The following is an 11,983-nucleotide window of genomic DNA, read 5'->3' as shown; positions in this document are numbered from 1 at the left end:
GCCCCGCAAGATGCGGAGCTTGGCCGCGGGCGGGGGGAAGGGCTTTTGTCATCGTCGCCTCCCGGCTAGGACCGTAGCCACAGCGCCGAAGTTGTTTTCTTACCCCTCTCCGTTTCTGATTGCTAGACAAAGCTCACTTCAACAGCAGCCTGCCGAGAGTTACCAAAAGCGGTCTTTTTGCGGGCTGCCCGCGCGTACCGTGCTGACACAGCCCTTGCCGCGGCGTGTGCGCGGCGCGGAGCTGCGGGACGCATCCCTGCTACCTTACGGGCGGCCCATGGGGTCGGCGGCTTCGGCATTAGTCTCGCAGGACGCTGGAGAAAAGTTTGTGCGTTTATACGCATAGATATGAAAATAAACAGTGACCTGGAAGGCTCTGTCAAAACGAGACGCAATGTAAAGCAAATTAATTTAAACAGCAAATGAAAACTTACAATGCCTGCAGGACTTTTGCTCTCAAACAACAAAGGAAATGGGTTATTACAAGTATACCAGCCAAAGAAGAGCTTTTAAAACAAACAAACAAGACTAAACAAAACCCTTCTTTCTCTCCTCTTTTAACAGGTTGGTACTGGGGCAACATGACTGTTGCTGAAGCCAAAGAGAGATTACAGGATGCCCCCGAAGGGACCTTCTTGGTTAGGGATAGTTCACATTCAGAGTATCTACTGACTATTTCAGTAAAAACATCAGCGGGACCGACCAATCTACGTATAGAATATCAAGATGGCAAGTTTAGACTGGACTCTATCACTTGTGTCAGATCTAGACTTAAACAGTTCAACAGTGTTGTGCATTTGATTGAGTACTATGTTCTTATGTGCAAGGACAGAACCGAAACACCTTCAAATGGAACAGTTCATCTTTACTTGAACAAACCTCTCTATACATCGGCTCCATCTCTGCAACACCGCTGCAGAATAACTATAAACAAATGCACAAATCAGATCTGGGAGCTGCCATTGCCAACAAGACTAAAAGAGTACTTGAAAGAGTACCAATACCAGGTATAAATATCTTTTCTAAATGCTTGTAATATAGGGTAACTTTTAAATGCAATTCTTAAAATCAGCCAAAGAACTGAGTAACTAGTTCAACTCAGCATGGAATTCACTATCAAAACAGTGGCAGTTCTGGGGGAAAGGTTTTTTATTTCAGATGCCACAGAGGGAGACTTTATGTAGAATAATCCCAGTTTGCATCCTCGGGGGTTTGACAAGGTGGCATGCTATTCTTGTGAGCAGAGAGAAGCCAGGAATCTGTCCAGATTATGTTGCTTTGTCAATGGCATAAAGTACTGCGCTAACTATCAAATGCTAACTGAAGCAGTGGGATGGGGAGAGACTGCAGAGTGGTCAGAGACATATGAGAGTGCATAAATATCTCACGTGTCTGATTGCAAGATTAATTTGGTGCTAGTGTTTGTATAATCCTCAAATCTTAACTGGATCACATTGTGATAATCTTGCCAAAGTTACACAACTAATCAAATCCAGTCAAAAAGTGATCATATATTCCATTTTTATTGAACTATAATTCTTGTGCTTTTCTGCAAGCAAAGGAGTACTGTAAGTAATCGGTTTAAAACACTGTTTTTCAAAGTTCTCTAAAAGCTGACCTTAAGGAGAAATGCCACATCTTTCATAGGAACCCAGTATGTTGCTGATTATACCAGATTGGTATCCCAGAATCTTTAACATGTCAACATCTTCCCAGTGGTGATATATCCATGTTATTACTGTTAAGCCTCTTTTGGTTGAGGGTCTAGGACTGTATGCTGCAGACTTGCAGTTGCTCAGTTCCAATGTCAAAACATGGATATCAGCAGTTACAGCTGTCTTCTACAGTGTAGAATGTTCTCTTCAGCTTGTTTCCCAAAATGTGGGGAAATATGATTTGGGGGCTTTTTTTGGAGGGGGTTGTGGTTTTTTCTTTTTCTTTTTTTTTTTTTTTTTTTTTTTTTTTTTTTTTTTTTTTTCTTCTAATTCACCACTGTAGCTATGAGGCTATTACTCAATAAAGTAAATCAAATTGCACAACAGTCTCCCAATCTTTGTATGTATAGATATGCTACTATTCAGGAAATGGGGATCTTATGAACCTATACAATTTCCCAGCTAATACTCAAATTAATGCATATGTATAGGTGAGGATGAATACCCCTGCTTTGCCTTTGTGGTGCTGCTCAAAGGTATAACTGGATTATGTTCAGATTAGTGGTTTAGAGGCTGCCTGCTGAATTCCTGTAGGTAGGTATTAGCATAGGACGTTACTTTTTCTGTTACACCAATCCTCCAAATGGGAAGAAGGGACTAAGACCTTCTGTACCCGTTCCTTAGTCTAAATGTATTTAATAGGAGAAATACCCAGGATGAAAGTAACAAGAGAGCAGTAAAGAGAGAAACAACAACATAGATTCATTCTCAGTCAACAATTTCACAGTTTTAACTCTTCGCCTAGCTGACTTTTTAATTAAGGCAAATAGACCCGTGTTTGAACAAGGTGGGTTGTCAAGACTTGCTGTAATCTAGCCCTGCCCAGGCTGAAATAGAAACAACATAAAATAATCTTGTTTTCCTTGTGAATTAACTGCTCTGTAGTACTGTCTAGATGCTGTGTCCCTTCTCATAAACTCTGGACCACTGACCATCTTATTTTGTTGCATCTAAACTCCCAGTGTTATGCACTTCATTTTGTTGTTAACATACTGGCAGAAATGAGTAGCACAGCCACTGGGACAAGGAAGACACCAAGAACCCGAGGCAGAGAGGGATGGTCCCTTGGTATGACAAATACTTGATATGTTGTTGTTCAATTTGTGAAAAAGGTGGCTTTTCTCACCCCTCCTCCTCCTCCACGGCTTCAATCCTCTCTCCCCATTTTTAATGCAAGAATAGAAATGGGGGGAGTTTTCTCCTGAAAAACAAAACAAAAGCTTTTGTTATGTAAAATTTTTCCCCATGCCCTGCCAAAATGTAGCAGATTGTTGGAAGTTTTTCACCTAACACTGTGACCACCCTCTGGTTCTCATCCCAGAAGAGCTCTTGTATTCCAGGTATGTGTTGTAATCACACGGTTCTTCCATGTTCGTCATCTGTCTTGCTAGGATCTGCCACCCTGAAGCTGAGGAGCTTTTCCTGTGAGCTGTGACTCTGAAAGAATCACACTCCCGGGAACACTTTTCATTCTGACAAATCTGGTTTTTTTTCCAGTTCTTGCCTAGCTCTACCTTGAGATGAGATAGCTGCTATACGGAATAACTTCTGTTACAGTAAGAAACATTCTAATTTGCTGCTACATTTTTTTAGCCAAGGTGATACTTGGCTGTGATACACTTGGGATCTCAGTAGTGAACACATTATACTAAGATACTTTATAAAGTTCCCTCCAGGCTAGTCACTGGCCTGGGCATTTAATATCACAAACACCAATGCTGGAACAAGTAGACTGAGAAGGTAAGAGCTTTGGGGTGTAATAACACAGTTGCATTGTACATATAAGAAATGATTTATGCTTATGGCTGGCAGCCTACTGTAAGCAGTCACTGGCCAGGTATACCCCACGGTAGAGCCAAGCTCGGAAGAACAACATGGAGCAGATGCAGGGCAGATCGCTGGGCTTTTTGTTAGCAATTCTCCAAAGGACAAGGGCAAACAGCAGGCTTAAGACAAGGAGTGCTAGTAAAGTGAAAGGTGGTGATTCTTTTAATAATCAAGAGTAGTTACTGTGATGTGGAATTAAGTCACCAAATGTTGAGTATACTGACTCATACTTTCTATCATTTGTGTCAGTTACTGTGAGGAAAAGTAGGGTCTGCAGCTGTGATGTGCTCAAAGCAGTGAACAATATTTTGAACAGACTGGAGGGGGAACTAGTCCGCTTTGTATGAAAGCACAGTTCTTGTTCTCATTAGGATGCCAGTCCTAAGGTTAATGCATTGCACTAGTAAAACTAAACCACACTGTAGCTTGCTGAAAGCTCAGTTTCATTCTAACACAACACAGAGGAATGACTTGTTCTGGTACAAAAAATCCAAGGATAGCACATGATTAGATTACAGTGGTGCAAAAATCTTCCACGTAGACCTTGTGAATTTTCAAGCATGATCATGTTGTCCAAACATTTTTTTTAAAGTTCTAGTGCCTTTTTGCCTTTTTTTTTTTTTTTTTTAACTTTATGGATCTTGTTGTGGCTTGTTTGCAGCACTAGCTTTTAAATTGCTAGCCCTTCAGATTCCAAAAAATACTTCTAACTGATATATGTCATCTTGAATTGCTAGTACAGAGTGTTCAGTGAAGCCAGTTTCACAGGTTCAATGCCCATGAGTCAACCAAAAATCATGATAAGGACTTTAATCCTCAGCCTTTTTTTCCCAGCCTATATGTTGGTTTGGTTTTTCATTTTTGAGTCTTGATGTTTCAGATTTTCCATCGTTTACCTGGAATGTTAGTTGCTGAAAACCTCTTCATTTTAATTAAAGGAAAGCTGAGAATCCCACAATCCTAAAAGCTATTGCTTAAAAAAAAAAAAAATTGCAAGATGAATTATGAAAATGGAATTGGTGACTGTATTTAGTTTAGCACTAAACCTAGCAGAAGTGTGAACTACAGCTCCATTTCAGTTGTACGGGCATTTTCCTGCTGCTAGCTAGTATAATCACCAGAAACAGAAAATGGTTCAAGTACAAGATGGGTGGGTAGGGTGGGAATGTATCTGATCTAGTCAGTATTGTCCTAATTATATTTTATGTAACCACATTCTAGATAAACAATATATAATTATTAGCAAGAGGGAAAAATTGTTCACTAGATTGTTCACTATGGGGGCAGAGGCATTTATTTTTACATATTAAAACAATCTAGAACTTACTCCTCACTAAAAACTGTGGAGCTTTAGAGTCTGAGACTCTTATTCAGTCTCATCACCTTATGAAAACTGAGTCTACATACGATGGGAAGGAAAGGGTTCTGTAGTTGCATGATTTCCTGTATCTTAGTCACCTCTCGTGTCTTAGCAAAGTGTTCCTGTAGGTAAATTACCTTGTTAAAGAACATAGAAAAACTTTATTTATTTACATGCTCTATTTAAGAGCTTTTTCTTGTATACCTGATAAAATTCCTACGGATTTTTCCTTTGGCTATAAGCTTAGGATCTAGCAGAAAGTAAGCTGAGTGGCATCAAGGCTTTGTTCTTCTTAAGCCAAAACACATGATGGAAATGGAAAGAGATACTTTTAGATGTGGGGGTTGTGTCTAACAGTCATTTAAAATAAAGTAAAATAAAATGTTTGATGACTTGGCTGTCATTAAAATAAATCTTAAGTATCATATTGACTGCTAGCAGAAATAATGGAAATAGGAAATTCTAAAAGTTGTATTACTGCTTCTCAATATTTATAAGAAACTCTTCTGTCGAAGTTTTATTTTTAAAAAAATGTAGAAATAAAGGAAACTATTTGGAAATTTTATGGTTTATATACTAAAAGAATAACTAGAAATTACTTGAAAGGTCTGAGCTGGGTAGTGCTGTACACACAAAGGAAGTGGGGATGACATGCTACTTTGGTATCTCAGCCTAGCTTCTGGAAACCACTTCTTTATTGGTGTTAACTTCGGCAGGTCTCCATATTTTACTAAGCCCTTAGCATAAGTGAAAATGCCTGGAAACAACATTGCACCGACACATAACTTCAGTCACCAAGGTCTGAGCTCACTTTACAACATGGCATTTGCCACACTATTACCGAAATTGGGTAATTTCTACAACGGGCTGAAATGAGTCAAAGAAACTGGGAGGCAGAGTTGGTGCTGTCAGGGGCTGTGAAGGGCATCGGTGCCGACCATTGCTGGTCCTTATCTGCTGTCTTGGACAGAGGTCATGCTACAAGCTAGGTAAAACACAGCTGCTGGGAAACCAGATGAGAAGCTATTCTGCTTGCTGAGGAGGGAATTATTTGTCTGGCTTTTGGTGTTTGAGGAGGGACTGAAGGGAAAGAACATAGAAAAGCCAGCAGCTCCTATGAGAGGTGGCACTTCTCATGAGGTGTATCAAATCATAGTACAATGCTGAAAGGTGCATTAGTAGAGCTGAAAGGTCCAGGGGAGTACCTAGTATCAGCAGAGTCTGAAACCACATATAAGCAAAGTCTGGCTAGATAACTGAATTTCAGGGGGGAAAAAAAAAGCAGCTTATAGCAAAAGAGTTGGTCCTGGTCCCAGGGTTGCCAAGGCGGGGGAGGGATTAACTGTTTATTAATTAGGTTACCTACAGGGCTTTGAAGTAGCCAGTGCCTCTGAGAAAGTCTAGGAAAACGTAAAAGCATATCACCATAATTATGGTGTTTAATCTGCCCAATAAACTGTGGTTTTATTCCACTTAAATCCTATTTTTAAAAAGGAGTGCACCTGTGATTTGGTTTGGTTTGTTTTCTTCCATAGTTGGAGCCATTAACCCTCCAGAAACAAATATCAAAATAATACCATTACCTTCTATGGCATTAAGGAGGAACAAAATGCAGGAGCAAAAGGTATTTATATTAGCATAAGGAATAAGCTGGCATTTAGTAGGAAAAAGTTCAAACAGATTATACCCAGGAAAGGTTTAGTGCTGAGTGCTGCAAAGAACAAAATACATTTAAAAACCCCCAAATTCAATATTCATGCCTTAATTTTTCTTTCACTGGCAGGCAGGGTTTATGTAAGTAAATCCTTTTGTTTTCAGTCAAATTGTTCCATAATTGATGTTTTATAGCTGAGGATTGCAATTTGGTGCACTGTCCGTTAACAAATAGTAAATGCAGAGCTATGTTAAATGTGGAAAAGATGCAAAGCCCAGTGGAAATTCTTTTGGCTTTATTGAGGCTATTTGGATCAGGCTTGCTAACAAGAATTATATAAAAACCAGTTGTAAGACTGATAGTTGAAAGCTGTTAAATCCAGTTTCAAAATGATTGGTTACAATTTAACTGTATCTCTTTAGGTTGCAGCTCTGAAATAGGATCTGTTCGGCTGAATCTCTGTACCCACACTCTGTCTCAGGGGGAATCTTCAAATTTGGGGGATCGTTCTGGACACCTATATTAAACACATCATGCATTTGTTTTTTTCTTACCTGGTGTGCTGCTTGACACAGTCTGGAAGGGCAGAATAAGCTGTGGATCAACTGTTAGTGTTTATAGGATTTTTAAATGGTTCATTTTCTTTTAGAAAGAACTGTATTAAACAAGACTGAGCCTATATTAGCTGCAATTTACGCATCTGTAAAGCGGGCAGCAGACTTAACATTTTGTAATTTATCAGTGTGAGGTGAAAAGTCACTTATATTTCAATTAACATTGATAGGAATTTAAGCTGCAATGATGGCAGTATCTTTGGCTGCATTGCTAGGAAGAGAAAAAATGTTAGGAAAGTGAGATTCTTGTCTAACTAGATTGCAGTGGAAGTGGCATCGCAGATCCTTCGTGAGCTGCAGCACTTCAGACACATGTTGTCTGTGAGGGAAACTGCCTGTGAGAAGATAACTGTTTTCTGGAAATTCATGTTTAACTCCCCTGATGGAGGATGCAGTGCCTACTGCAGGCTGCTTAACTAGCCCACTGTAACCATGCTTGCAGACAGGTTTCATTTTGAAAAGGAACAAAATACAGTAAGTGAATTTTTAATCAAAAGGCATTTTTTGTTTGAAAACAGGACATATGGAAAAAGTACAAGCAGTGGCAAATCCTTTGCTAGACTACCTGTAAAAACTTTCCATGAATCATTACCAGCTCCTGAAAAGCTTAATCTGAAAGTAAGAAACTTAAAAAAATACAGGTACTATATATGAGTTTGTCCAGCTCAAAGCCTTTGAAGATTGCAAAAACCACTAATTCTTCTCCTAAATAAAACCAACCTTCCAGTCTTTTATCTAAAATGCTAGACAACAATTTCATATGCTTTAATTTGCAAACAAAAGATGGTTTGTGAAAAGGTTTCAGACTTGAATATTAAATTCCCTTTACTTATTTGTCAGTGTTTGATTTTCAGGCTAATTTGTGAATTTTCTTTGTTCTCATATTATTTAGAATGGTTGCTTTACATTTAAAAAATAGTTTCATAGGTCTGGAAAATATTTAGAGGCTTGCAATATTTCATCTGTCTCTGCAAAGCATCTTTACATTGAACTTCAAAAACAAACAGAGAACTACCTTAATTCATATATTTAAAGAAAATGGACTAAAAATTCTGAGAAATATTGAGTCACATTTTGCAAATATTAATTGCAGGTTTTTTATTATAATCGTTGCAGAGATTCTTCTTCTGTAATGAATACGAAAGTTTCACATTTGATGACTGCTTCTTTTCTTACAAGTATTCTGCATTCAACTTTTAACTAGAGATTATTTGTATCAAAGTAAACAGCATTAAGAATTAGTTCACTGCAGTACTGCTAATAAACACATTTTTATTACTGAAACAAATCTGAATGTATAGACACTACTCGGTCACTTCAAACCCCGTGCTTTAACACATTTTGAAACTTTCTGTGCTATATTTCATATATTTCACCTATATGCTGGACATGCCTTTTAATAAAATAATACTTTTAAGGAAGTTCGCAACACATCAGATACATTCTATATTCATTGCTGTCTTCAAACTGCGTTTAATTTAAAGCTTTTATTATTTCAGTGAATGGGAAGTTATGAAGTATCAGAAGCAGCGCAGGGACTGAATCCCTTCAGTGATTCACTTCAGTCCTGTCCGTCACTTTTTCTCTGGAGTGGCAAGGAATCACTTTTGGAGTAGCACATGCCACCTGAAGAGTGACACCCCCTTGCAACCCACAATCCAGTGCCCTAAGCCCAGTCTACAAATTGTGCAAACCTTCCATACCAAAACCTTCCCTTCTGTGGCATCAGCCTGGCTTTTGGTGGCTGGAGCAGGAGACCTGCATGTTGGCATTAGGCAGGGCCATGCTTGCAAAGGGAAATGCAACAGGGAAAAGAGTGAAGAGGGAAAGGGAGGAAAGGAAGGGATTGTTGCCTGGGATGGCAGTGGATGGCAATGGCTTGCAAGAACCTAATCTGGTATTCAGGCCATGGAGTTTGGGCCACCTTGACTCACATTTTAACAGTGTTTTTGAAATACATCAAATACAGAAATGTTTTCTGTGCTCTTCTTTCTAAAAATCACAGGCAACCATATATATTGCATTTTTTTCCATCTTCATTTCAGAGGTTTTGTGAGAGATTTAACCAATTAGATGTTTTTAATAAACAAATCTAGAGGCTCATATTTCTTTTCTTTTGTCCTTAAAGTTGGAATGCTGTCCTACAGACAATTGAAAACAGCCTAGTCCTAATAGATTAAATCTGCTTGCACCAGTTTTAAAAAGACATTTTGGCTCTTGTTATCAGCAGAAACAAATTAGTCTGTAGAAAACAAAGCAAATATGTACATGCTAGGATACAGCTTGACTCTGACTAGCATAAAGGGTCCTCTCAAAAGCTTTTTTCCTAAAAAAAATCTCATTATACTTGTACAGTTTCTAAAAAGACTTGAGACTTTTAAGTGAGCTTTAAAAAAAGGGTATGATAAATTAAAAAATCTGGTATTCTGACACTTAAAGAGAAAAGCATTGTCAGAAGAGATGCTGCTTAGCTTGGTTCCCACAGGTTTGGACTTTGCGACCCCGAATTCAGCAGTTCTCAGAAGTGTGGCCTGATGACCATCGGTGATTCCCCAATCCACAGAACGAGAGAGAACAAAGTTTTAAGTCTAAAAGTCTGATGATACCGATGTGCAGGATTGACTGTGGTCCATTCATCTACAAAGCCTAGGAAATACTTCTTTAATCTAGATGGTTAGTTTTCAGATTTGAGTCGAGTCAGTGGGGAGCTGAGCTGAACCCAAACTGGCTCAAATATACATATGTGTGTGTACATATATATTTGTTTGTCCCTAAAACTGGAATAGAACTGAACCACCCTTCTGAAGTTTTGTTGAACTCAGACCAGAACTGAACTGGAAGAACTTTAGTCAGGTCTGAACCCAAAAGTTCTAAGGGATTCTCTCCTTGGACTTCCCTGTGCACATCCTTATTCTGTAACTCATCCTTATTCTGTAAATCAACACCTGGGGTGCATGGCTAAAGATGAACCTGAAACACCAGGAGCGCATTACAGTTTCCACTAGTTAATTTGCAGCTCTAGTTACAAACTAGTGGAAGGAAAAGGAAACATCAGATTTTCCCTTTAACCAGATTTGGACTTCTGCTGTCACCCTCTTCCTTCCTAAGCTTATCTGTTTCCTTTCACTGCTTTCCTTCTTTGCAACTCTGTTTAGACTGTAAGCAAGGACATGACTAAATGCTGGCTGTATGACTGCTACCATTTACTTGAGCAGGAACTGGAGTTGCTCCGTGTATATCCATGTTTTGCTAACTTTGTAAGATATTCTTGGACAGTATAAAATAAATAATGCTAATTGCCTCATCTGGCAAAAAGATACAGTAAATGTAATGGCTTGTCTTCATTTTTGATTCAAAAATGTAGGCACGTAATCTACCATTAAATGCAGCTGTCAGGATTACAATTATGTGATATTTTAGTCTCCCAAGTTTGGTCACTTCAATTCCAGATTATAATACAGTTCCTTAGAAAAAAAAAAAAAAAAAAAAAAAAAGCTGGCAATTGGAAATACAAGAAGCTAAGAAAGGAAACTTTCAGTACCCGTACAGAGCTGTGCTGAGGAATGATCATATAGATGGTTTGTGATGTTCTCTGCTCCCTGGTGCTGGTTTATGTTGTTTACAAATGTATTTTCTCAGAACCAGTATTACAGACTATCCATGACATGAAAATTTAAAACCACCTCAGCTGTACTTTGGCTACACAGCAGCATACTTCTTGTCTTAAAGTCACTGATGATGACTTACTTGTGTGGTTTCCAGTGTTGTCAAGGTCATAGTAAATATGTTAAAGCATCACTCTGAAACAACCCACAGGAGTATTTAAATTTTTTATGTCTGTGTTCCTAGAAGACTAACACGTGTGCCTGAGACCAAAAACATTTACTTTGGTTTAATAGATGTATTGGAATAAGATATTATTTATCAATTATTTAAAAGCAATTAAAACTCCTTTTATCAAATTTATTCTCTGGAAATAATCCTAGATAAAAACATTATGTCAATTAAACCAAAATATTGCTTTAAAATTGCTAAATAGGTAGCATCTCTGAAGAAGCTGGCCACATAATAAATGTATAATTTTTTAAACATTTAAGTCCAGCCTACAAACTTTCCTTTTAAGACTGTTTTACATTCTGTGTCCATATAAATTCTCAACTTTGCTCTCAGCCACAGGAAAATCAAAGGAGAAAGATCTAAACTTTTTGAATGTGACTGTGTATCATTATGCAAAATCTTGTAGATAAATACCATGTAAGCATACGCAGCACATGAGCTCTACCAATAATACTTTCAGTTACATTTTTCCATTTTCCATGGACAATATCTAGGAAAGGCATGTAAAGGTTTCCATAACTAACTTCCAAATATCCTTCAATCTTCCCAATACCCTTAAATCCGTACAATTACTCTAAACTGACTGTACAAATGGGATTCACACAGTGGCAACGTTTCTAGCAGCAGCTGTAGCAACCACCTCTCCTGCTTTTCCAGAGGGTGGGCATCAGCAAGCCCAGCAGACCGCAGCCAGGTCACTGTGGCTGCCTGCAGCTCCAAGGTAGCACGTTCCAGCTCTGCTGTATCTTTTTTTTTTTGTTTCATCACTATCGCAGTCCAGACATGAAAGAAAAGGGCTGACACTGCTCAAGCCTGTGTGACACCGGAGGATACCTACGTAAAGACGGAAAAACGAGTTCTTCTACGATATGTGATAGGAAATGTCATTGCCTCATTTTTATAGCTGTGGATCGCAGTTTTCTCTCTTCTACTGTACTTCGGTTTCAAATATTCATATAAAATTACGTGAGAGTTT

The 11,983-nt window shown here is 38.5% G+C and overlaps 1 protein-coding gene across 1 annotated transcript; it reads left to right on the top strand.

Annotated features, from left to right (window-relative positions):
- The first annotated feature begins 6 nt into the window (after nucleotides 1–6).
- Nucleotides 7–1,950, top strand: SOCS2 (suppressor of cytokine signaling 2). Its single transcript, XM_026867809.1, has one exon. It carries the CDS (start codon nucleotides 423–425, stop codon nucleotides 1,011–1,013), a length of 591 nt encoding a protein of 196 aa, XP_026723610.1. The 5' UTR covers nucleotides 7–422; the 3' UTR covers nucleotides 1,014–1,950.
- The last annotated feature ends 10,033 nt before the right edge of the window (nucleotides 1,951–11,983 follow it).

Source organism: Athene cunicularia, assembly GCF_003259725.1.
Source record: "Athene cunicularia isolate RWA chromosome 1 unlocalized genomic scaffold, athCun1 chr1_part2, whole genome shotgun sequence".
NCBI lineage: Eukaryota > Metazoa > Chordata > Aves > Strigiformes > Strigidae > Athene > Athene cunicularia.
Note: the sequence above shows the minus strand (reverse complement) of the source record. Positions and strands in the feature narration are given on the sequence as shown.

Bases quoted from the DNA above. Each gene is read 5' to 3' on its own strand.
- SOCS2 (XM_026867809.1), top strand. From the start codon at position 423: ATGAAAACTTACAATGCCTGCAGGACTTTTGCTCTCAAACAACAAAGG.